The following is a 27,208-nucleotide window of genomic DNA, read 5'->3' as shown; positions in this document are numbered from 1 at the left end:
CACCATTGAGTATGCTACACAAATCTTATTCTTGTGAAACCCATAACATAAGGTTCAGAATTTGCAGGTGAATTTTGCTTGTAAGTGATCCCAAACCCTTAGTTTGTATTCGCATACTCCTGCTCTGCTTACCGTGGTGTGTCTGGAAGTTTTCAGAATCAAATTTTCTTGAGTGATCTGGAAAAGAAACAATTAAAGGTTTACTTCTATGGACATCATCCAAATGGGAGCAAAGCCTTTAATTTTCCAGTTCCTCAATCTCTTAATTGTGAGTGAGCACAGCCTACAACTGCTGCATGAATGAGCAGGAAGACCTATACACCATAGATTGCCTTTTTCGGTGTACAGAAAATGGGCGATACTGATATGTTTACCATCACAAATCTCACTCCATAGACTGATGCTTCCTGTACCCTTGCGGTTGCTGTTCATGTTTGATTTTTGTATTTTATTTGTTTCAGTTACCTAGAAATTTACAATGAAAGAGTCAGAGATCTGCTTAGAAGAAAGTCATCGAAAACTTTTAATTTGCGAGTCCGAGAACATCCCAAAGAAGGTCCTTACGTGGAAGGTAGAGAAGTGTACATGCATTTGGCAATTCTTTATTATGGCTTAAGGCTGCTTTTATCCCTTCTAAACTATGGCATCAGCTTAGGTTTTTTTTATGATTTATTTATTTAACTGTACACACATTAATCCAATTCAGTGTATTAGTTATTATCTTAAATGGAAGTTGGGCACATATATGGTACTTGCGAAAGGGTCGGGCAGTCAGTTCAGATCATTATACTGTCTGATACTGGGTGCAGAGCAATTGGCCACATGTGAGGCTCAAGTACAGGAGCCGAACACAACTATGATATGCAGGGACTTGGGACGATGCCTCGGCACAATTTGATGGATGAAAGACTATGGCCTATGGAAACATTAATTAGTAAAATGTATTTGGCCCAGTGTAAAGAGAACTCTGATCACTGGGTCTTAGTGATAGCATGGATTGCTCTAAGTAGACTATGTATCGGACCTCTTTAATAAGTTACAAAATTGTCATGCTTTAAACCAGATTGATTTACATCATCTACTAATACAGTTACCATATTTCAGTTTTATTTATTAGCAATTATTTATATATTGCATACACATTATGCAGAGCTGCCAGTCAAGGCATCATTACCACCACTAAAATATATATCCAGTGACTTCCAATTAGAACAATAATTCTGTCTGAGATAGGAAGGATATTGGGGCGTTCCATTGTTGACCAAATCTGTTGACATGGTCTCCTTACCATTTTCTATAACTCTATCCATAAGGAAAGAACTGCCATTGCTAGGAGTTTAGAACGCTAAATTCTAGACCAAGACAACTTTCTTAACTTAGTCTTTATTTTGTTGCTTAGTTACCACTAATATGTATTTGTGCTCTCAGTATATGGCTGTAGAGCAGATATGACATCATGCCCATCACACTACTGCTGGCTTCTGAATAAAACATAAATGTTAAAGAATTGTGCTAACATTGGCTATTCTATGGTCTATTTCCTGTCATTTCTGCAGACTTGTCAAAGCACTTAGTACAGAATTACAGTGACGTGGAAGAGCTAATGGATGCTGGGAACATTAACAGAACAACCGCTGCTACGGGAATGAATGATGTCAGCAGTCGGTCACATGCCATTTTTACCATCAACTTCACTCAGGTAATGGGGCGCATGACTGTCTTTCTAATCAGTATTTCCATCCTACAGTTGGACTGGACATAATTGCATTAAATACAGCTGTGTCCACATACATCTATCCTCCATGCGCTACAAGTCACGCCACACACAATGCGGGAGCTCTGTGTGACACGGTAGCGCCGAGCGTCTTTCATGCAACGTTTTACCTTCAAATGCGTCTTATTCACACAGTGATGCGAATAGATAGCACAAGCAGCTTCTGCTGATTAAAATGATATGCAGCATGCCTATGTTCTGTGTGTGACTGCGGGTGTATCTGCATGGGAAATGCTACGTTACAGTGTCAGCGGCTGTAACACTGTAACGTAGCGTTTCGCATGCAGATAATCCCGCAGTGTCAGCGTCTGTAACACTGTCATGTAGCGTTTCGCATGCAGATACACCCACAGACGAGTGAATAAGACACATTTGAAGGTAAAAAGTTGCACGAAAGACGCTCAGCGGTTCAAAGTCACGCCACGCCACAACATGGCGCGATTAGAAGGGCTGTTTAACGCGCAAGGAGGCTAGATATATGTGGACATTTCTGTAGTCCTTGCTATAAACAGTGAAGTGTCTCTAAACTTTATGTGAATTCTATTGTGGTCAGTCTGCATTTTCTGATGGATGTTTATTAAAAATTATCCCCTGTTTTATGGGGTATATTTACTGGTGGGCGGTTTGTCAAAGGCATCAACCATCGGTGGCTGTGACTGTGGGGGCCTGATTCAGGGACGCATGCAGTGCCGGTGTTCATGTAGTTGAGTGATTGCAAGTGCCAAAAACCCCTAAAAACTCCTATGGCACATGCGTTAAACAGAGTTACACAGCACTTTCACACAAAGGCGCTATTGCATGTGCTGGGCGTTGACTAAGAAGTGGTTAAACAGACGCACAGAGATGGTCCCTTGTTATGAGAGTGTTGCGGCGTGATGGTGAAAGCGGTTGCATACACAGACGATGGACAGCTCACATAGGAAGCCATACTGGGACGGAGAATCTGCACCTGCCGTTGGAGTGGCGAATCGTCATTTCAGCACCTATGGGCGCTGACAGTGAGTGTCTTAGTCCTTGCACATTCGGAAGCATGGATGTGCACAATGGAAGGGCTATGTAGCGGCATTGGCATAAAGTCACAGGCTGGTGGCTGACAATAGATGCAGCTGTGGCCAAGTCTGTGTCCACCTCTGGATCAGGCCGGTAGTATTAAAACTGCAACAGGATTCAATGCTAAATCAGGCTTGCTTAGAACTGATTCCTGCCAGCCGTTTTAAATCTATCAGTTGAAGCCTTGACAGAGACAGCCCATTAGAAATATATTCATATTAGTGTTTTCCTACAACATCTAAGCTGCCCCAAACCTCTTGGACATTCTTTTGGCTGTAGGCTCACTGAAAGTATCTGGTTAAAGTGCTGCATTTAGGGGACTCTCCTGTTCTACCAACCCAGAGACCTTTTGACCAATGATGTTAAATGCTGACACCAAGGTTCAGTATCATATTTCCATCTAAAGATACAATTTTTTACAGTGAGCTTCCTCAACCCAAATAACAGGACCAATCATATGATCCCCCACAATCTCAGCCGGTTTATGACTAAATCTTGGACTGATTTATGATTGTATGTGTTTCCAGTTTGCTAATGACATTTCAAGACAAATTTTATATTTTAGAATATTTATACAGGTACATATGATTAATTTCTCTATGAACCCTTAGAGCAGTGTTTCCCAAACTCAGGGAGCACTAATGCTGGGCATACACTCTACAATTATCTGTCCAATCTGTCTGGTGGGAAGGAAAATCTGGTCCGTTTTCTAGTGTTAGGGAGCTTCCATTTTTCCTAGTTGGTGCACAGGTGTAGTCATTACCGGCTGACACGTTTTAAAAGATCCACAGGTGGAGTTAATTATTTCACTTGTGATTCTGAGAGGAGACCTGGAAAACATGCACTGCTAGTGCTCCCTGAAGAATGAGTTTTGGAAACACTGCCTTAGAGTATTCTGCATGTGCACAGAATAATATATATAATATATATATCTATACATATAAAATAAAGTCTCAGGTAGGTATCTGTCTGTTTGTTTGGGGTATTCTCGAGAACCACTGGATGGATTTTGATGCAGTTTTCACTTTTCTATAGAGCACTTGTTGAGGAAGGTTTAGGTGTATGAAACATTAATGTATGACAAAAGTGAACCGAGCAGTGATGATTTAGTGAAGCAAGTCAGTGAAAAAACAGACGTCCGAGCACTTTCTCGGCTTATGCTGCCTAAACCGTTAAAGATATATTATAACGATGGACTTTATTTTATGCAATGTAGAGATTGATCTGTATTATCCGGTTCCTCCAGAAAAATTGATGTAGCTTACAGAGCTTCTGTTTGCTGATACAAAATTTCAGTTTTTCCCTTTCCTATTTTATTTATGTGACAGACAATTCTTTAATTTCAAACAAGTCTAATTCCCGGTAGGAGTCTGCTTCGGAATGACCTAAGTGGAGACTGTTTTTCTCATGGACAACTTTACTCGGCGTGTCACATCAAAGCAAAAACTTTTCGGATTGACATCAGGAGGGAAAACGACAAATGTCGCCTACAAGGCAATCTTATAAGACCTCAGTTCAAAAAAGACTATCGCATAAATTCCAAATTGCACCATTTATTAAGTATTCCCATACTTCAGAGGGCATCTGGGCAGGTTGTTTTCAGTATTGTGGAGTGCTAGCTTTCTGTGATATACAGTGCTTCCTTAAAGTATTCACAGCGCTTCACTTTTTCCACATTTTGTTATGATACAGACTTATTCCAAAATGGAATAAATTCATTTTTGTCCTCAAAATTCTACACACAATACCCCATAATGATAACGTGTAAAAAGTTTTTGTTGAGATTTTTGAAAATTAAATGAAAAAACAAACTAAGAAATCACATGTACATAAGTATTCACAGCCTTTGCTCAATATTTTGTTGATGTACCTTTGGCAGCAATTACCGCCTCAAGTCTTTTTGAATATGATGCCACAAGCTTGGCACACCTATCTTTGGGCAGTTTCGCCCATTCCTCTTTGGAGCACCTCTCAAGCTCCATCAGGTTGGATGGGAAGCGTCAGTGCACAGTCATTTTCAGATCTTTTCAATTGGATGGGTCACTCAAGATCATGTCCAAACAACTGAATTTACCACAGGTAGACTCCAATTAAGCTGAAGGAACATCTCAAGGATGATTAGTGAAAACAGGATACACCTGAGCTCAATTTTGAGCTCCATAGCAAAGGCTGTGAATACTTATGTACATGTGACTTCTTAGTTTGTTTTTTAAATTAAAATAGCAAAAATCTAAAAAAAAAAACTTTACACGTTGTCATTATGGGGTATTGTGTGTAGAATTTTGAGGACAAAAATTAATTTATTCCACTTTGGAATAAGGCTGTAACATAACAAAATGTGGAAAAAGTGAAGCGTTGTATGTGTGTATGTATATAATATATATATATATATTTATGATATTGTAGATGTACCCAGCGCCAACAGCAGAAAAAATTACCACCTTATAACCCTTCTGGGTTTATAATGACTCTCAGTGTATTGCACTCCTCTATTAAAGGTGTCAGCTCTTAACAACAAAAGTCTGGTGGTGGCTAGCCACCATAAATTAAAATAAAGATAGTGTACACAAAGGTTGAAATGTGAGCGACAAAGGTGCTTAGTACACTCTATTTAAATAATTCAGTACATCTGTGAAAAACGCTCAATGATTCATATGTAGTGTTTTAAAACATAAAGTGCAGAAATAAACACATAAAGTGCCAAGTGAATAATTTAACCTCAATAAATACCTTGTAAATGCAAGTGAATAAATACGTGTTTAAAATGATAAGAATATATCTTAGGTAAATATTAAAAATAATGTTTAATTCATAAATATGACACCTACAATCATGAAAAGTACATAAAAACATAACAATAAATGATATAAATAGGATAAAAAGGAGGAATAAACTGGAAAATGCTTATCTTTTAGATAAAAAAGAAATTGAAGAGTTCATGGATCTATGATCAGCCCCCCAACGCGTTTCGTCAATCTATGACTTCATCAAGTCATAGTGTGTGTGTGTATGTATGTATGTGTGTATATATATATATATATATATATATATATATAATATACTGCTCAAAAAAATAAAGGGAAGACTAAAATAACACATCCTAGATCTGAATGAATGAAATATTCTTATTAAATACTTTGTTCTTTACATAGTTGAATGTGCTGACACCAAAATCACACAAAAATTATGATTGGAAATCAAATTTATTAACCCATGGAGGTCTGGTTTTGGAGCCACACTCAAAATTAAAGTGGAAAAACACACTACAGGCTGCTCCAAATTTGATGTAATGTCCTTAAAACAAGTCAAACTGAGGCTCAGTAGTGTGTGTGGCCTCCACGTGCCTGTATGACCTCCCTACAACGCCTGGGCATGCTCCTGATAAGGTGGCGGATGGACTCCTGAGGGATCTCCTCCCAGACCTGGACTAAAGCATCTGCCAACTCCTGGACAGTCTGTGGTGCAACGTGGCGTTGGTGGATGGAGCGAGACATGACGTCCCAGATGTGCTCAATTGGATTCAGGTCTGGGGAACGGGCGGGCCAGTCCATAGCATCAATGCCTTCGTATTGCAGGAACTGCTCACACACTCGAGCCACATGAGGTCTAGCATTGTCTTGCATTAGGAGGAACCCAGGGCCAACCGCACCAGCATATGGTCTCACAAGGGGTCTGAGGATCTCATCTCGGTACCTAATGGCAGTCAGGCTACCTCTAGCGAGCACATGGAGGGCTGTGCGGCCCCCCAAAGAAATGCCACCCCACACCATTACTGACCCACTGCCAAACCGGTCATGCTGGAGGATGTTGCAGGCAGCAGAACGTTCTCCTTGACGTATCCAGACTCTGTCACGTCTGTCACATGTGCACAGTGTGAACCTGCTTTCATCTGTGAAGAGCACAGGGCGCCAGTGGCGAATTTGCCAATCTTGGTGTTCTCTGGCAAATGCCAAACGTCCTGCACGGTGTTGGGCTGTAAGCACAACCCTCATCTGTGGATGTCGGGCCCTCATGGAGTCTGTTTCTGACTGTTTGAGCAGCCACATGCACATTTGTGGCCTGCTGGAAGTCATTTTGCAGGGCTCTGGCAGTGCTCCTCCTGTTCCTCCTTGCACAAAGGCTGAGGTAGCGGTCCTGCTGCTGGGTTGTTGCCCTCCTACGGCCTCCTCCATGTCTCCTGATGTACTGGCCTGTCTCTTGGTAGCACCTCCATGCTCTGGACACTACGCTGACAGACACAGCAACCTTCTTGCCACAGCTCCCATTGATGTGCCATCCTGGATGAGTTGCACTACCTGAGCCACTTGTGTGGGTTGTAGACTCCGTCTCATGCTACCACTAGAGTGAAAGCACCGCCAGCATTCAAAAGTATCATGATTTCTCGCAAATCGTGCAGTGTGTATGCACAACCGGACGACAAGGCAATATGTTAACATTATATAGTTAACAATCTAACCGCCAAACGATGCAAGCTATATCGTACAGTTGTTTGGAAGATTGCACAGTGTGTATGGGGAGTTCAAGGGAAATCTGGATGACGATCATATCGTTTGCTGATCATCTAATGTGTACCCAGCCAAGCAGGGACCGGGGGCCTAATCAGTATGGATTGCAACAGCGAACGAAGATTGGTCTATTATTGCTTACTGCACATGCGTATGCACCACACTGTGGGCCTGATTCAGACCTGCTCGCAAACGGGTTGATTGTTAGGAAGTGCGCACGCGCATGTTGATCGGCAGCTCGCCCCGTTTTGGAGGCGGGCGGGGGGGTGGCTGGCCAAACGGAGGCGTTACCGAAGGAACGCCTGCCATTTGGGGGCGAGCCCACTGACATCACGAGTGATTTCAGTGGTGAGTTTCCGGCTCTGTTAGAAGCGAAAACTCAGTGGGGCGTTTGCGGGAACGAGATCCTACCACAAGGGTCTCATCGCAAGCCCGATTGTCGCGACCACCTGGCCGCTCGCAAAAGCTGTGGGTGGTCACCCACAGCTACGCGAGCGGCCAGGAGGCCGTTTTTTTTTAATTTTTTTAAAACGGCCGCCCTGATTCAGAGCGAGCGCACGCTTTTTGCGTGTGGCTCTGATTCATGCATAAATTAGCCACGGCAATTGCCTATGTAGCCTGAGTACTCACTGCGTGTGACAAGACTTGCAAATTCTGAGACAAGTCAGAGCTGCTGTAATTGTGCGTGAGGGGTCGATGTTGCCGATGTATACGCAGCACTGCGAGGTATTATGGATGTGAGAAAGCAGTAGTGGGGTCTCTATGCTGGCTGAGCAATGGCAGACCTTAGCATATTTTTGCAGCTTCATTGTGTGCGATTACGCAGCTGCGATCTCAATTGCAATCCTTGCTGAATCAAGCCCAGGATGCATCCCATGGTAGAATAGGAGGAGACATGATTACACAATGCTCAAGGCTGGTGCAAATATTGTTCTTTTCTCTTTCTGTCGCCAAGATTTTGGGCTTCTTCAATGGGTTGAGGGGCATCGTAGCCAACCTATCCCAGCTACCCCGCCCTCAAATGTGGTTAATTAGCTAACAGTGTATTAAGTAGCTGATAATGTACTTAGAATTCATATTTTTGTTGCAAAAGTATGGGTAGAAAGTAGCAGATTAAGATGCTTATTTTAATAAAATGTTGCATGGCATAGCTAATGGGGCACATACAGCTGGGCTGTATCAGGGCACTTCCCTTCTCTGCCAATGCCGGGGTCGGGGTATTGGAAAAATCCAGGAATTGTTAACCTGTTTCCCCGATTCCCTGATGGATCACCGATCATAGATGTCTTCCGACAGACGTTTTTGACCACCGATCTGCAGATCTCAGCGTTGGCAGAGCAAAGAATCTGGTTATAGATGTATTGCCCGCATAAGTCGCTAAATTCATGGTGCACCAAACAGGGCTACAGGTATTTGGTGCAATTTGAGGTTAGGTATATATGGGCACATCTGTAGTTCACTACCTTACGAACGTCACCAGTCACGAAGCACCTTTCAATATACTTTGTTGCTAATTTTCCTAAGTTCTTCAGACAGCATTTCCCTAAAATGCCGGCATTTGCCTGCCGGGTCTTTTTGCCGGTCCCAGCCTGAACCCCCGTTCAGACAGAAGAGCAAATTACCGTGTCAAACATTTCAAACCGGTAATTTGCTGATTAACACGGGTATTTATTCTGTCTGAAAGGTCAACCCGGGTCGAAATTCCTGGGTGTCCAACCCTGGTAAATTTCTGGGTCGGTCCCGAGAATTTCGACCAATGTTGACCCTCTCAGACAGAAAAAAGGACCCATGTTGATCAGAAAATCACCGGGTAGAAATGTTTGACCCGAAAATTTGGGTTTCTGTCTGAAAGGGGTATAAGTTACGTTTATTGCAAATGTGCTGCAATCTGTAGCAGCCAATAGAAAATTTTTCATTCTAGCTTCATCTAAGCCTTTCCTAACCACAGGCTCCAACTAATTGCAATGTATTTCTAAACAACTGCGATAGCGCACTTTCTCTACAAATCATTGGTTAGCATCTTCCGTCAAGCTACACGTATGGCTTTATTTTTATTATCATCTGTATTGATGCACTTATCTAGGCACCAGTGTGTAACATGATGCTTTTCATTTATTTAATTTGTTCTTTTACTGTCAGGCCAAATTTGATGCTGAAATGCCCTGTGAGACGGTCAGCAAGATTCATTTAGTGGATCTGGCTGGAAGCGAGCGAGCAGATGCTACTGGTGCTACTGGCGTGCGACTGAAGGAAGGAGGGAACATTAATAAGTCCCTCGTAACTCTGGGAAATGTCATTTCTGCCTTAGGTACGTCACTATATTTATTTTCCTTATTTTTGGGGGGATTGTCTCACATGATTGCTGTTAAGCTATTGCCTCATTCGCTGGCAGCATTTTCTTTTTTTTTTTTTAAATCTTCCCCTAAACGATTTCAGAGTTAAAAAAAACAAAAATCAGATATTCGCTTTTTTATGACTGTAAAATTGTAGAAAATATCCTGGGGGGATTTCTCGGTTTCCAAGGAGGAAATAGAAAGGTATTTATTTTTCATTTGCTTTTACTTCTGTTTATTGTCCTCAGCTGATTTATCTCAGGATGCAACCAACCATCTTGTGAAGAAAAAGCAAGTATTCGTGCCTTACCGAGATTCTGTTCTGACTTGGCTGTTAAAAGATAGCCTGGGAGGAAACGCCAAAACCATAATGATTGCCAGTAAGCATTTTGGCCCACTCTATTTTTTTTTTTATTAAACAGTTTGCAAGTTTAATTATGAAGGTTTATTGATGTCATATTTGTGAATTTTTTGCGGAAACTATTTATCCTCTATTGCTTACTTTATAAGATCAGATTTGAAGTGGGTTACTTTTCTAAACTAGAATTTTTGCACACAGCATACATTTTTTATTGTACATAACATTGTCCTTCACCCAGCCAGCAGTTCTGACCAAGGCCCTGATTCAGAGCCGGACGCTCTGACAGAGCGCTCGCTCTGAATCAGGACCGGCCCACTGAATTTAAGAGCGGCCACCTGGCTGCTCGCAAAGCTGTGAATGACCAGCTATAGCGAGCTGCTAAACTGATAGTCACAATGGTCAAGACCATCGCGACCATTGGGCTTGCGACGAGACCCTTGTAGTAGGGTCTCGTCTGCCGCAAGCCCTGGAGTGCTTTTGGCTCTATCACATCCAAAAGCACTCCCACTGACCTCACTAGTGATGTCAGTGGGGCCGGCCCCAGGCGGTAGGCGTTCCCATGGGAACGCCTCCGTCTGGGCAGCCACGCCCCCGGCACGCCCATCAAAGGGGGCGTGCTGTCAATCACCATTGACAGCACGCCCACTTTGGTGCGAGACCCATAGCGACGGCTTGGCCGTCGTTATTTGGCTCTCGGGCATGAGCCAACATCAACCCGCTTGCGAGCGGGTCTGAATCAGACCCCAAGTTCCATGCAAGGACAGTCATTCCCATCATTGCTGCACTACAGGTCTTACTTTGACAACAACCCAGAGCCACATTAAGGGCCACCTGGGCTTGGGGCTAAAAATGATCAAGGGCCCACTGTGGGAAGGGGACCAGTGCTGTGTGGGTGTGGCCAGTGCCATGTGGGCGTGTACACCCACTACACCAGTGGTTCTCAAACTTGGTCCTCAGGAACCCACACAGATCACATTTTCCAGGTCACCCAGCAGGTGCACAGGTGTAGTCATTACTTACTGACACATTTTAAAAGATCTACAGTTGGAGCTAATTATTTCACTTGTGTTTCTGTGAGGAGACCTTGAAAACATGCACTGTTTGGGGTCCTGAGGTCCGAGTTTGAGAACCTGTGTACTACACCATCAGCCCCAAGGTCTTCCTAAATACATAAAAGTAAACAAATGGCACCATTTCTAATTACAATTTTAATACTTATGATTTATGCCGACCATGTGGCCAGATGGGCGTCTAGTCATTATCATGATGATGGGTCTGTTATTATGTGGGGGCTTGGGGCTGTGGTCCCATCTGCCCACTGGTAATCTGGCCCTGCAGCAACCAAAAGAAAGTTTAGTACTGAATTCACCCCGTAACTATGTTACTTGCGCTGATGTTTGTTAGTTAGCAATGAACTGTTAGGTGACGTTATCCTCTAAAATAGATCTTTTAATATAAATATATTGTATCCAATTTATAGGAGTCAAATCCAATTTTACATGTAATGGCAAATCAAAAAGATCAGAGAGACCCCCATTAGATTCCAAACATTTAAAAATAAGCTTTCAGCATGTTGAAAGAGTAACCCCCCCCCACCTCTTAATGTATTGCATCACCTACAATGCTCCACAGGTGTTCATGCTCCCTGCTGCCTTGTTATATCACAAGGCCTGGGGTTACAGATATAAAATCTTTGAGTGCACATGTATGATCAGCGGCATTCTCCCTTTCATTATTACACCTACATTTTTTTTTTTTATATATAGCACAAAAATATGTAATCAGTGGTGCTGATTGCAATATGTGTTTTACTGCTTACCCTCCTAATCAAAACTACAATCAGGTTGGCTGAAAGAATTCTTTCCAACCTATAAATAGTGCAATGTTTTACATACAAAGCAAACCCACAGTCGCGCTATGAAAGCCGACTGGCTACGGCTTTTTTTTAACCAGCTGTTTGCCAAGCCTTAAAGCAGAACATGCGAGATTTGAAAAACCGATCCCAGCGCACGTCTGAAGACATCTCACAAACTTATTTGACTTTCAACTGATAAAACCACCTTCTTGTTCATCGGAGCTGAAGGTGCTGAATAATTTGTCTTTTGAATTCTTTTCTTCGCAGCTATTTCACCTGCTGATATCAATTATGGAGAAACCTTAAGTACACTTCGCTATGCAAATAGAGCCAAAAACATTATCAACAAGCCCACCATTAATGAGGATTCTAATGTCAAGCTAATTCGCGAGCTCCGAGCTGAGATAGCTCGTCTGAAAGCCTTGCTAGCACAGGGGAATCAGGTTAGTGCTTTTAATTCCCAACGTATAATTAACATTCTTTGACTAATGGCATCTATTTCAAGGTCTTAATATGATCATTATCTCTTTCATTACATTTATTTGGGTAAGCGTAAATATCTTCCACCTCCCAGATATGAGTAAGTGACAAGACTCTAATAAACCTACTTACTGTATTCTTTTTGTGCCTGTCGCTGTGTTGTCCCTTTTCAGCTGAGGACCTAATTAATGTGTATGAAATGTCTCACCAGGAGCTCAGCTCATCAAATGCACACTGTACAGATGTGTCCTCATAATACTCCATGCCGCCTGAGACGCCTGCATGAGTGAGCCGCCAGGTCCCATGTAACTTTGCTAGCGCCAAGCGTCTTTTCAGAATGAAAATGCATCAGTCACAATGTGATGCGACGAAGACGCACCAGGAGATTGCACTGATCAATTTGCTATGCAACACTTGTATCTCATTGCAACAAAGATGCATTTTCAGGTGAAAAAGACGCAGGACCTGGGGCGCCAAGAGGGGCTGTTTGGTACGACTGCATCGTTATCTTTCACTGTAGGCACCCTCCCTCATCCCTGAACATGGTCAACCTGACGATATTGTCAGGTTGACCAGCATGTTCGGGCGACGAGCGATGCCGGCAACGACAAGCCGTGAACGCGCATCACTGGTCATTGCCAACATTTTGCTGCCCGATTTGTGCCCGGTAAACGAGCGATCGAATGATATCGATGTCGTTATCGTTTAATCTCTCTGTGTAATCGGGTAGTGGATTTCATTAGACCAGCAGTTCTCAACCCTCACCTTTTCCCAACAGGTCGTGTTTTGAGGATCTCTGTCTGTGGAAGCAGGTGGGTTAATTACTGACCCAGCAACATAGATTATCTCACCTGTGCATTATTAAAGAAATCCATAAAGCATGACCTGTTGGTGGTACTTGAGGACTGGAACTGTGAACCACTGGCTTAAACAATAGCGCCGGCTGCTGCTTCGATCTTAAGTGATGTCCCAAGATGAGAGGCACGCTGTCTCAGCTAGGGGTGTAATCCGTCTGTCTCCTTTCCTATGTAAGAAAAACGTCAGGCCAGCGCCCAGGGGAAGTTTCTATTTTGCAAACCAAGGAGATGTAGGGTCTCTTAATATGACACAAAGATATCTATCTATTTTTATTATTCTTTATATGGCGCCACAAGGGTTCCACAGCGTCTAACAAAGTACATATACAATTGAGCAGAATAAGAGAACAGTGACAAGACAGTGCAGGACAAGTGCATGGTATCTAAACATGGTCATAACGCTCAAATAAGTAGTACGATGGCAAAGCCCAGGGTTAAGTTCCGTAAGTAATAGGAAAGAACGGCCCTGCTCGTGAGAGCTAACATTCTAACATAGCTCACATCTATCTATCTATCTATCTATCTATCTATCTATCTATCTATCATCACGCTAATATATACACTGTTTTGAAAAGAGCCCATGGAATTATGGTTAAAAGTCTTAATATAAATTTGAGTTATTTTTTATATGTATATACAGATGTATCCACATACATATTACCTCCATGCGCTACAAGTCTTGTTAAACATAACGCGTGAGTGCTGTGCAACTCTGTAGCGCTGAGCGTCTTTTTGTGCGACTTTTTACCTTCAAATGTATCTTATTAGCCAAGCTAGGACGCGTAGGCAGCTTCTGCTGATTAACATGATACGTGGCATGCCTATATTCTGTGTGCGACTGCGGGTGTATCTGCGTGCGAAATGCTACGTTACAGTGGCTGTGAGGGGGCGGCCATCTTGGAAGCAGTTTCATTGCTTGCTGCCCAATAGTGTTTTCAATTCAGAAGCCAAGAACCAACAGTATAGTAATAGAATGTCTCAATAATAAAACCGTTTTGGTTATTTAAGAGGAAAATATGTTCTTTCTATAATGTGTCAGCTGTATGCAGTGTTGTAAAATACTAACTCCAGACAAGCATTATTTATATAGAGATAAAGATATGTGACTTTACTAGTATAAGACAACTGAGGTCATACACAGTAAAGCTTTTAGGTTTAAGGGGTATTACACGGTATTCTAGAAGCACTTGTGATTTATTATAGGGTTACAGATTTCCTACCCAAGTACATAGATTTCTGGAACAACAGGTCATAATAACGTCACTTAATATTTATGGATAGGCAAGGTGTGAGACGGGCAGGCTCTCTAAAAGATTTTCCTAACACTTTGTCTTTCAAAGATGTAAATGCTCTTTTAAACAATAGGATTTAATATCACAATGTGATAGTCTAGGCATCGAATCAGCCATCACAGCTGTTTTGTGCAGTTTTGTGACACCTTTAGACTCTTTTTAGCAGAAATCCGAAGTACATAGTACAGTATCTGATCTGAAGAAAAGAGTAAGGGTTTATATTTACCCCTCTGCTGTACTAGAATATAAATTAGCTTCTATAAAACAACTAATAATAATATTTCCAAACAAATATGTAAAAGTTTCAGGATCTTCTAGTACGTACACTGCACCCAATATTTTAACTACTATTGCCAGGAAATGATTGATTCAGAACATCATTTGCTTGCAATTTTGGAAACCTGTTAGGTGTGATGTGAAAGCTAGCACTAGGCCTTTTGTACAAGACTACTTGTATTTTTGAAATAGTGTTGCTACAAGAAAAGATATTTATACACACAAGCGCACACACGCACTACTTTTTGTTCTTGTTTGTGTTTATTTTACAGTCTGATATTATTTGTCTTATTTTATTCTCTGTTTGTAATTTGTGCTTTCATTTTTCAGATCGCACTTTTGGATTCACCCACTGCTTTAAGTATGGAAGAAAAACTGCTACAGAATGAAGCCCGAGTAAGTATTTTTTCCCGCCTGTACTGAATTAATTTATAATTAAGTTGGCACAATTATTAAACGTAAATAAAGTCTTGAAAATGATTGGTTGTGGTAATAGTGAACATTCTGTGTATGGTAGATGCTTTAAAGACTGAATGTATTTCTCGTGTGACTATTCAACAGGTGGATGTGGTGGATAATTGTGTATCTGATGCTAATGAGGATGATGATGATGAATGTGTTGAACAAGAACAGTTGATAAATTTCAGGAGGTTGATGTTGTTTGTGTTGAAGTAAGTCAACCACCAGTAGCAGCAGTTCATGCCAGTTGTAGAAAGATGGCCATTGTCATTCCTGGTCATAAGACCAAAAACGCCACCTCTTTCGTGTGGACATATTTATACCCAAATCCTGACAACATTTGTCAAGGCATGTGCACTGTTTGTGGTAGGGATGTGCGGGCCCGGATTAGTTTGAATTTTCCCGCCAAATTCGGATTTTTACCGCAAAATATCAGGTCTCAGAAAGAGGCAAAACGTCATCTTTCATGGACAAACATCATCCTTCATGGACTTTTGTCCAGGATTGATGATGTTTGTCCATTAAAGATGACGTTTTGCCTCTTTCTGAGACCGGATTTTTGGTGGGAAAAATTAGAATTTGGCGGGAAAATCTGAACTAATCCGAGCCCGCACATCCCTAATTTGTAGTGCCACAGCAAGCAGAGGTAGGGACGGTCACCATCTGGGCACTTCCTCCCTGTTACGTCATTTGCAGCCAGTTCATTTGAGTGGTTTATAAAAATTTGGAGATGTGTGTGTGTGTGTGTGTGTATGTGTATATGTGTATATATATATATGTATGTATGTATATATATTTATATATATATATTTATATATATATATATATATATATACACACATGTGTAGGTATGTATGTGTATCTATATAACTGGGGTGCTACTGTATTATATCGTTTTCTGATATTTATGCAAGATCCGTAATTACTATATAGTATTTGAAGCTACTGTTAAAATGCTGTGTTTTACAAAGGAGAAAAATAAAAACTCCTTTGTGTTAACTTGGAAATGTCATAACTAAAATTTAATTTGTGTATTTGCAGGTAAAAGAATTAACGAAGGAATGGACAAACAAGTGGAATGAAACACAGAACATATTAAAAGTAAGTTTACATGATAGGTTAAAGTAATTTTCCATGAACTGTTCTATTCCTATACCTATGAAGAAGATAATGCTTACAGCCCTTTGTCTGACATCATATTAAAGCTGGATCCGTGTAGAATGCTGGCGGTGTAATAACTGTGAATTATTTTCGTTATGTGTCGGGATGTGTACATAAAGTCATCTACTGTGTTCCATGAGATGAGCAGGAGAGAGATATCTGTAGCTTATTATACGGACAGTTGTGATTTGTGTTCATAGACCTGCACCACGTTGCTGACATTGGATTGTTTAGGTTTGCGCTGTGGTATTTTTTCATTTTTTGTTCACAGTTTAAAATGAAAATGTGACATTAAAATAAACACTATAAAGAATAAAAGAGAGTTTCACTGTGCAAATTATAGAGGTTTAGACAGAGTGTTTTTAAGTCAGGAAATTTTTGTTGTGTCAGGATGCATTGATATTAGCAAGATGGCTTCTTTATAACAAAAGATAACATTTAATGTCTTAGTTACAAATATATAATAATTAAAGCATATTAACAAAAAACCCAGTAAGTTATGCAGTAATACGAATGTTCCCAATAATCCCCAAAAGTAAGAGCATAATGACCACTGGGACAATTGAGTACACCAGTAATTTACAACAGAAGTCGACCAAGATTTCATCAGATATAATGATCATAGCGTGCCGCTGTAAATATAATCGTTCAATTGGCTGTCATCTTAGGAGCAGGTAAATCTCCCCGAGTTTACGTTAATGGGTATATTTACTAAATAAGAAGTGGAGATGTTGCCCATAGCAACCAATTAGATTCTAGCTTTTATCTTCTATAAGGTGCTAGATAAGTGTTAAGTAGAATTTGATTGGTTGCTTTGGGCAATATCTCCACTTCTAAACACCCGCACTTTAATGAATCTACCCTTAAGAGTTTTCCCCATCTGCAGTCCCTTCTGTTATCTCTGGTGCGTCTCAATATTGTGTTTAGAGACTCCTTAAGGGGGGTATCCACTTGTAGATATACAAACGACAGCACGATTACGACATTGCAATCGTGCTGTCGTTTGTATAGCTAGTGATGTGCCTAGACTGAACGTTCACTCGTTCAGTCAGGCACATCCCTCATACCCGCACATGCTGAACCTGACGAGATCGTCAGGTTGACCTGCATGTACGGGCGATGTCGAATGTCAGAAGTGACCAGCAGGCACGCGCATCGCTGGTCGCTGCTGACCAAAACATGGCAGATGCATGCGTGATTTGCAAGCGATTGCACGATAACGATGTCGTTATCGTGCAATCGCTTGGCTAAATCGCTAAGTGGATACCCCCCATTAGTCTGAGGGAGTAAGATCAGCCAGTTAGTCCGAGAAAATAGGCAGGGGTAGAAAAGTTTATTTTTGTATGCAGGGCACCATAGTTCCTCACGACTGCTGCCGGTGATGCGGTTCCATTTATCAGAATGGAATACAATGCTGCTAGTGGTATCCGGTGGTCTGAAAGTATCAATGCGTTTTGTTCTCATTCTGACAACTTTTTCAAGACTTAGCTTGTTTTTGGACTTTGCTCCTATTTTGATCCTTTTTGTTAAAACAAAAAAAAAAAAAACACACACATTACCATAAACACAGAGGTAAAAATAAAATTATTTAGGGTAGGTGAATGTGATCAGTCATTAATAACAGCTGTTTGCGCCATGCTGCTCTGCCTTTTGCAGATTTGACCTAAGTCTGGGCCTGTCCATTCCTGCATGCATAATTGGGTATCTTAAAAATCACAGTTGCCACTTTCTTTGCACCAAAAGAAACTGCCCTCTTGTGGCCTAACGGCCATATGCTGATCCCTAACAGTTTACAACACATCAGAATCTATATAAGCTCCTGGAACATAGCAATGCATTTATCTTGATAGTATTAGAATGAAAAATAATTGCTTGAATCTGATCGAAAACCATTGCATAGGATAGATGTTGATTGGATTGCTCTAACTTTGATTGTCAAGTTGAGTAGCACATCTTGCCATGTATAAGCGTTGTCTATGCGTTACCGGAAATCTGTATTAAAATTAAATAAAGGATTATTATTTTTCCCCCATTCTACTGTGAAATGACATGGTGGCACAGATTTCTTTTAGCACTTGAAGCCATGTGACACCCAGTTAAACAATTTCTGAGTCTGTCAGATTCCCCAGACTGCAGTAGCAGTTGTCAGCAAGGTAGTTATCCACATGTCTCCTACCTCACTACTACATGTTGTCATTGTGCAATCTTTCACCGGCATATGGCATCAATTTGATGAGTGCTAATCAGTAACTGATTCTGATGTACAGTGGTCAGACGCTAAAAATATCACTATAACTAGGATTCTAGCTACAGCCATGGCCAAAAGTTTTGAGAATGACACAGGTATTGGTTTTCACAAAGTCTGCTGCTTCAGTGTTTTTAGACCTTTTTGTCAGATGTCACTATGGTATACTGAGGTAAAATTACCAGCATTTCATAAGTGTCAAAGGCTTTTATTGACAATTACACTAAGTTTATGCAAAGAGTCAATATTTGCATGGTTGACCCTTCTTTTTCAAGAGCTCTGCAATTCGCCCTGGCATGCTGTCAATCAACTTCTAGGCCACATACTGACTGATGGCCGCCCATGCTTGTCTAATCAATGCTTGGAGTTTGTCAGAATTTGTAGGTTTTTGTTTGTCCACCCGCCTCTTTGACCACAAGTTCTCATTGGGATTAAGGTCCTGGGGAGTTTCCTGGCCATGGATCCAAAATTGTGATGTTTTGTTCCCCCAGCCACTTGGAGCACCTTGCCATCAGGCAAAAGTGATTACTATCATGCTGGAAGAGGCATTGTTCATCACCAAACACTTCTTGGCTGGTTGGGAGAAGTTTCTCTTGGAGGATGTTTTGGTACCATTCTTTATTCATGGCTGTGTTCAAAATTGTGAGTGAGCCCACTCCCTTGGCTGAGAAGCAACCCCACACATGAATAGTCTCAGGATGCTTAACTGTTGGCATGACACAGGACTGATGGTAGCGCTCACCTTTCTTTCTCTGGACAAGCGTTTTTCCAGATACCCCAAACAATCTGAAAGGGGATTCATCAGAGAAAATAACTTTACCCCAGTCCTCAGCAGTCCAGTCCCTGTACCTTGTGAAGAATATCAGTCTGTCCCTGATGTGTTTCCTGGAGAGAAGTGGCTTCTTTGCTGCCCTTCTCGACACCAGGCCATCCTCCAACAGTCTTTTACTCACTGTGCTTGAAGGTGCACTCACACCTGCCTGCTGCCATTCCTGAGCAAGCTCTGCACTGGTGGTGCTCCGATCCCGCAGCTGCATCAACTTTAGGAGACGGTCCTGGAGCTTGCTGGATGTTCTTGGGTGCCCTGAAGCCTTCTTCACAACTACTGAACCTCTCTCCTTGAAGTTCTTGATGATCTGTTAAATGGTTGATTTAGGTTCAATCTTACTAGCAGCAATATACTTGCCTGTGAAGCCCTTTTTGTGCAAAGCAGTGATGACTTCAGCATGTGTTTCCTTGCAGGTACCATGGTTAACAAAGGAAGAATAATGATTTCAAGCTCCACCCTCCTTTTAAAGCTTCCAGTCTGTTATTATAACTCAATCAGCATGACAGAGTGATCTCCAGCCTTGCCTCGTCAACACTATTACCTGTATTAACGAGAGAGCAGGGCTGAAATGCAGTGGAAATTTAATTTTTGGTATTTTCGTTGTCATGGCAAAGAGGGAGTTTGCCATGACAATGAAGCAGCAGACTTTGTGAAAACCATTATGTGTCATTCTAAAAACTTTTTGCCATGGCTGTACATCATATTACTTTTTTTTTCATGGAAAGTAGAAGGTTATTTATGAGCATTTGTGATTCTTTAGAGAAAATAATTGTAAACCACAAAAATAGTTAGATTAAGGGGGGTATCCAGTTAGCCCAGAACATTGTTCGGGTGCTAATGGATAGCCGTGATCGACGAAAAAAAGGGGGATTTTTTGCCGATTATCCCCATTTTTCGCCAATGTTTTTTTTCACCCTATCCTATTATTTTGGTTGAAATAATAGGATAGTTCTCCCGAAAACACATAGGTCCGCGAGCTTATCTCATGTCTTATGTGTTTTCGCCATTTAGGTGGTGAAAAAATGGCACTTATTGTGGATTATTTTTCAGGACACATCAGGTCCCGAAAAATATCCACGAAAAAGTGCCGGCGTCGGGCGGCACTTCAGACCGAATAGGATAGCCTTGCCGAGATCAATTAGCAGCGCTACGTTACCCTCCTGAATTTCTTTTTAAAGAACCACAACATTTTCCATGTATGAACTATGAATATAATAGTGTTTAGAGTTAACATGATTTTCCACTGCAGCACTACAGACTACTGCAGTCCCTTCCACATCTTTAGGGCATTGTCTTGATATCTTGAAAAGGTCACAAATCCGAGACTGCGATCCTTTGAACTGTTGTGACGTCATTGGCCGTATCCCTACTCTATAATCCGCGCATCGCATTTATGCAAAGCAAGCCTGCCAAGCTATCAATCACTCTGTGTCTGCTGTGTCAAATAAGAACTGCTCTCCTAACATGTCAACCAGCTGCAGCGGAGGGAAAGCGAGTGTAGTGGACTTAGGGGGTGATTCAGAGTTGTACACTGATCATCGCTGCTGCGTATTTGGACGCACCAGCGATGCGAAAATATGGAAATGCCGCAGAAGGCGCCTGAAGAAAAAAAGACGCCTCCTGCCGGCATCGCAGATCTGAGTGTTGCGTCCAAAGACACAGCATCGGATCAGCATTGCGACCATCAGAATGGTCGCCGAAAGTCCTCTGCCAGGGCCAGGATATCTGCATCGGAAGACGCGGACCCAGGCCTCTGCCTGCCTTCAAACTGGGGAGAAATGATGCCCCCATTTAAAACTGATCCTGTAGCCGCCATCTCCCCGCCTCCTAACATGCGACGACGCAGGACCTGTTCTGCACATGCGCACTCCTCCCACCATTGTAGTTGTACGCAAACCATCAGTGTAACCTTTATTTTAGCTAAATGTAACGTTTGAAGTAATTTTGGTACACAGAATATTAAATATGTATAAATACCAGCAGATGTCCTACAAATTGAAACAGATTTTTTTTTATAGTATTCATTATTAATTATAATATAGGTAGTTTGCACTATAGTGTGTGGAACAATTGTAGCAGTTTTCTGCTGCTTTGACGTTGTTGGATCTGCTTGTAAGTGGTAAGCTGTATCCCAGTCCATGATCATTTCAGTACATTAGACGATTTGGGGGATAATTGAATCCAAAAAATATACTGATAGGCAGGGCCGGATTAAGAAGGGGGGGGGGGGGGGGCGTGGGGGGGCATGGCGACTGGGGCGGGTCGTCCAGGGGCCCCCAAATACAGGGGGGCCACCACACACAAGGACTGCGAAGGAGGGACTAGTGTCACAGGTGTATCGCTAACTGTAAACCTACCGGTACGTGGGCAGTTCGGGGAAGGGGATCTATCTCATTCCGTTTGGGGAGCCGCTGAAATTAAATTTCATTGCACAAATCGTTTTTTGTTTTGTTTAAGTGGTGCAGCGCATGACGTCACGCCGCGCTGCGCCCAGCCTCTGAAAGCCAGAAAGCAGGCAGCGTAGAAGCTTCGGGGAGCAGCTGGAAAACATAAAAGGTAAATGTAGGGGTTGGGTGCTGGGGAGACACTGTAGTTGGGTACACTGTGCAGTTTGGGATGAAGGGGTCTATAAGGGGGCCACCATGGAGAAAATGTTAGGAGCCAATTTTATTGAGGGGGCCTTCACAACTTAGTTGCCACGGGGCCCCCACAAGCCTTGATCCGGCCCTGCTGATGGGTTAATAATAGGCATTTGACAAAACTAAGCCTAGTGTTTTTGTATCATACTTAAGCTGGGCGCACACAGCGATTTCTTTTTTTTTCCCCCGATCTGGCTGATTCTGACACATTGGAACGACAGATCGGGTAAAAAATTACCAAATCATAAGTCCCCACTCACGATGCGATGTGCACCCCCGCAGGTCGCACATCGCATCTTTAGATCTGCCATGCTGTAGGGCAGATCTGAGGATCTAGACCAGGGGTCAGGGAACTTTTTTACCTTTTACCAAAAAATATATTTAGATACGCCGACGTTACCCCCTTGATTTGAAAGGAAGGAAATCATATAGTAGTGCCACCATCTAATGCCCCTGTAGTAGTGCCCCCATAGTTATGTCCCTGTAGTAGTGCCCCCATATAATGTCCCTGTAGTAGTGCCCTCATAGTTATACCCCGGTGGTAGTGCCGCTTGTACAAATAAAACCCACTTACCTTAATGCCCGCTTCTGCATCCTCCGCCGTCCTGTCCGCCCGACTGCTCCTCGGAACTATGGGAGAGACGTCATGACGTCTCTCCCATAGTGCGCATGGAGAGAGGCGGAAGCTGGAGTTCAGAAGAGAACTCCAGCCCCCGGCTAACGCGGCGCTGCAGGGAAGGAGCCAGGCGCCCGCTGGTATTAACATATCAGCGGGCGTCCGACTTAGAGCCTCCCTGCGGCACAGCCGGGCATGCATATGAATCATTCTATATTATAGATTGATTCATATGCATGCCCGACTGTCCGTCCATTATCCCCAGGAATTTCATTTTTACCCCATGTGGGGTAATTTACCCCTATTCCCCGACCACTGATCTAGACTCAAATGCACTGTGAAAAAGTCTGGCTGAAGGAGATCGGATGAAGATTGGACGAAGATTGGACAGCACATTGTGTGCAGAGCTGCCGGGAGAGTTTCAAGGGAAGTCGGACACATCGTCGGAACGTCGGTATGTGTGTAGCCAGCTTTACCTACTGTCCCAGAATGGCCGAGAGACTCCAGATTTTCGGTGAGTGTCCCGGACTCCCAGGGGATTGGCTCATATTCCCAAATGCGGCCCAGTAACCCAGCAAAGCCCTGTCCCCATGGTATCACAGAATTTTGTCGCAGGAGTGTGTCTGTGATAATATGAATTACATCTCCACACCCCCCACAGTAGAACAGTGGACCTACCTTCTGAGGTGTGTGCTAATGTGGTAGGGAATACAGATTGTAAGCTCTGCTACTGCAGTGACTGATTAAATATTATCTGTAACGTTGTGTAATACTGTATGTAGGTGCTATATAAATAAAGCAAATCATTTACTTATTTATAAAAAAAAATCATACATAACATTTACATTCATGCGATACAGATGCTCCTCACTTAAAAACCTACTCGTTTAACAACTTTAATTGTACTGTACAGTATGTAAGAGTTATGCAAAGTAAAACAGTTACAGTATCAAGTTTGAGTTTTCTTTAGACCTTTTCTTTATTCAGAAAAAAATAAAACTATTACCTGTATTAAGTGTATGCGGCTCTTCGCTTAGTGACCATTTCGTTTAACGACCTAGTTGTAGGAACGGAACTCAGTCGTTAAGTGAGGAGCTTCTGTACTAACAATAAAGTGCACATTCAAAGTATTCACTTTTCTCTCCTGCGGTAGTAGTTTTACCTATACTGCACGTGTACTATATCATTTTTGTTATATGATGTGCTATACAGGACTCTGCAACTCAAGTGTATCGCTGTGCTGTAATGGTATCTATTTCCCCTTTACCTTGTGAGCAGGGCCCTCCCTCTTTCTGTTTTCTCTACATAATTATGTATTCTGCAGGTTAAAGTGATGTATTTGGGACCTGTCATTATCTGTCACTTGTTCACCATGTACCCATGTAATCTTGTTCTATGCCTATGTACGGCGCTGCTTGAAACCCTTGTGGCACCATATAAATAAAAGATGATAATAATCTAATTTACAATTTCAATGATGCACAAAGTGTATTGCACTAATCTGCTAGATTAATTCTTTCAGTCACACTGAAATAAAAGTCTCGAGTTGGCAGATCTGCATGAATAAACATTACTGAGAAGGAAACACAGACACCACAACCTGTATTTTGCATAGCTATATCTCCTAAGAATGTATAATGACTGAAAAACTGCAAAATTGCTGGTTTCTTATTTTTTGACACTTGTATTTAACTTTGAGGAATGTCTCCAAGCCTGCGTTAACCTCCATAAAAACCCGGAGAAACTGAATGTATTGCATAGACACTTTGTAGTGTTCACTCTAGCTCCGGCGGCAGGCAGGCAGGGTGCCGGAGCTAGAGAAAGCACTTACGCGCGCGCCGAAGGCCGCGCGCACCCGAAAAGGGGGCGTGGTCATTGAGAAAGGGGCATGTCTAGATGACACGTCACCGTTTTGTCACTCCTGGGGGCGTGCCCAACACTTACGGACACCACAGTTGCCAAGTCCGCTTATAACAAGCGGAATTGGGCTTGGTTTTTTTTTTGCAAGTTGCTTGTTTTTGGGCTTGTTTTTTTGTGTGCATTGCCGTCGCACCCCTGGAGGTAGGTAAATGTGTGTGTGTTTTTTGCACTGGTAGTGACTGAGGGAGGGGGGAAGGTTGTGTCTGGGGATTAGAGGACAGGGTGAAGTTGGAAGGGCAGGCAAGAAGGAAAGGTAAACTAGATGATAGAAATGAGGCAGGTACATGGGGGTGAGTTAAAATTACTGAGGCTGTTAAAAAGAGGGGATAATGGGATTAGACAGGTGACTGGAATCAAGGAGGTAAAGAGGAGGTGTGAGAGAAATGCAGAGAAGAGTAGTCAGGTAAAGGAAAGGTAGGAACAAACTAGACGATATGTCGCCTGATCCTGCTGATTGGGGTGACATATTGTCCACATCGGCCAGTGTGTAACCGCTATACATGACCCTGCGTACTTCTGCTGTATGTCCATCGAGGTCGTTCTGTCGGCCTGCCGACACTGGTATAGTGGATGGAGCCGGAGCCCGACATATTGGTCGTTTGGTCACCACATCGTGCAGTATGTATCGACCGCTCGATATATATTGTGTGGTCTGGCGTCGCATCGCTGGGTACACACATTGGGAAGTGTGTACCCAGCTGAAGACTGGCAAGGGAATGAGGGAGGAGATAAAAATATGGAGTTTGGTGTAGAGGGAGAAAAGAAATATATAGGCAGATAAGGCTGTGCACACACTAACATATTTAGGTTAGAGAAGAGGGGAAATGAAGGAAGTTAGGCAGGTAGACAGTGAGGAGAAAGAGACACCCCCATAAATTGGGCTTTTTTATTGTGCTTTTTAGGATTGGTTTGGGCTTGTATTGGGCTTGTTTTTTACTTATAGGTTGCTTGTTTTCCATTTCAGAGTTGGCAACACTGACGGACACGCCGGGCAGCCCCCAAGCAGTGCAGACAGGGAGAATAGATGCCGGGCGCATGTGCCCAGCGTCTATTCACCGGCGGTGACCTTGTCACCGCACATTTCCCCACCCGGGTGAAGACTGCACCCGCAGGCTGTGAGGGCAGGGCACAGCACCCCGCTAAAACTGCCTAGCGGGAACGCTACTCTGGTAATTTCACCAGCATTTCATATTTGGGGCTTTCTATAGTCAACATGGACATGGCATTCCAAAATGGGGTGTTAGGCCGTGCTTTGTAGTTTTTCTTGTTGCTATGATGTGGTATTTGCTGATTTGTCCGTAATGTAACATGATTTTTGTTTTCTGTTTGGCGCAATGGACCAATCAGTGCAGCGGCTTGTTGGGCAGAGACCGCTGACCGATTCCTGTGTTTCTTCCACCTTTGCAGTAGCTAAAAGCAGTAATGTGCGGGTTTGGCACTAATCTCCTGGTTATCTCTCAAGCCCCATGCTTCGCTCCCCTTTATCCTTCCATTATGGAAGCACACATCACCGTTTAGACTAGGGGTGGGCAATAAGCGGCCCTCCAGCTGTTGTAGAACTACATTTCCCAGCATGCCCTGATAAAGTTTTGCTATTTGGCCATGCTAAAACTGTTGCAAGGCAAGCTGGGATTTGTAGTTAACAACAGCTGGAGGGCCGCTTATTGCCCACCCCTGGTTTAGACCATTCGTCAGAGAAACCTTTTTGCAATCATTGTACATAAAATCCTGACATTAACAATTGATCAGCAAAAATGTCAGTCGCATGATTTTTGTATTATAGGTGGAAATGTATCAAACTTTCTAAAGAGTGGAGAAGTTCCCTATAGAAACCAATCAGCTACTAGGTAGCATTTATCAAGTACATTCTATAAAATAATAGGTAAAAGCTGATTGGTTGCTATGGGCAACTTCTCCACTTGTCCACTTCTCCACTAGTTAGAAGTTTGATACATGTCCTCCATAAGCACCATCAAGCAGCAGTGCTGGTCTCCTAGTGCACAGGTTCTCAAACTCGGTCCTCAGGACCCCAAACAGTGCATGTTTTCCAGGTCTCCTCACAGAATCACAAGTGAAATAAATTAGCTCCGCCTGTGGATCTTTTAAAATGTGTCAGTGAGTAATGAATACACCTGTGCACCTGCTGGGTGACCTGTGTGGGGTCTTGAGGACCGAGTTTGAGAACCACTGTCTTAGTGTAACGCCTCATTTCACTTTGAAATAATTACATGTTAAGATTTATCATCACTCTTTTATTTTTTTTTTTTCTTTAAGACCTGTTTCCCTAATGGTGCATACAGACTGTCAGATGAACGATGAATGATTGAACGATTTTTACCATTGATTTGAATGATTTTACAAACGATTTGAACGAATTCAGACAGTATTATAATGAATGGAATCGTCCAAATCTGACTGCAAATGGAATCCCGACAGCGGCTGCCCGACATGGGTGAAAATCCTGATCGTCCCTAAGGTAAGTATAGACTAACCTAATTCCCTCCCCTAACCCTAACCCTCCTTAGGGGTGCCTAACCCTAATCCCCCCTCTAAGTG

The 27,208-nt window shown here is 42.5% G+C and overlaps 1 protein-coding gene across 1 annotated transcript in view; it reads left to right on the top strand.

Annotated features, from left to right (window-relative positions):
* KIF16B (kinesin family member 16B) overlaps positions 1-27,208 on the top strand; it is a 366,374-nt gene that overhangs the window by 59,743 nt on the left and 279,423 nt on the right. Inside the window, exons 6-12 of the mRNA XM_088477200.1 lie at positions 462-571; positions 1,557-1,699; positions 9,469-9,637; positions 9,911-10,042; positions 12,146-12,321; positions 15,114-15,179; positions 16,284-16,343. Coding sequence (XP_088333326.1) covers positions 462-571; positions 1,557-1,699; positions 9,469-9,637; positions 9,911-10,042; positions 12,146-12,321; positions 15,114-15,179; positions 16,284-16,343 — 856 coding nt within the window. The remainder of the gene's footprint in view (positions 1-461; positions 572-1,556; positions 1,700-9,468; positions 9,638-9,910; positions 10,043-12,145; positions 12,322-15,113; positions 15,180-16,283; positions 16,344-27,208) is intronic.

This window comes from Taudactylus pleione, unplaced genomic scaffold (genome assembly GCF_031769625.1).
Source record: "Taudactylus pleione unplaced genomic scaffold, aTauple2 ptg000201l, whole genome shotgun sequence".
NCBI lineage: Eukaryota > Metazoa > Chordata > Amphibia > Anura > Myobatrachidae > Taudactylus > Taudactylus pleione.
The sequence above is the reverse complement of the archived record's forward strand: the minus strand, read 5'-3'. Positions and strand labels throughout refer to the sequence as shown.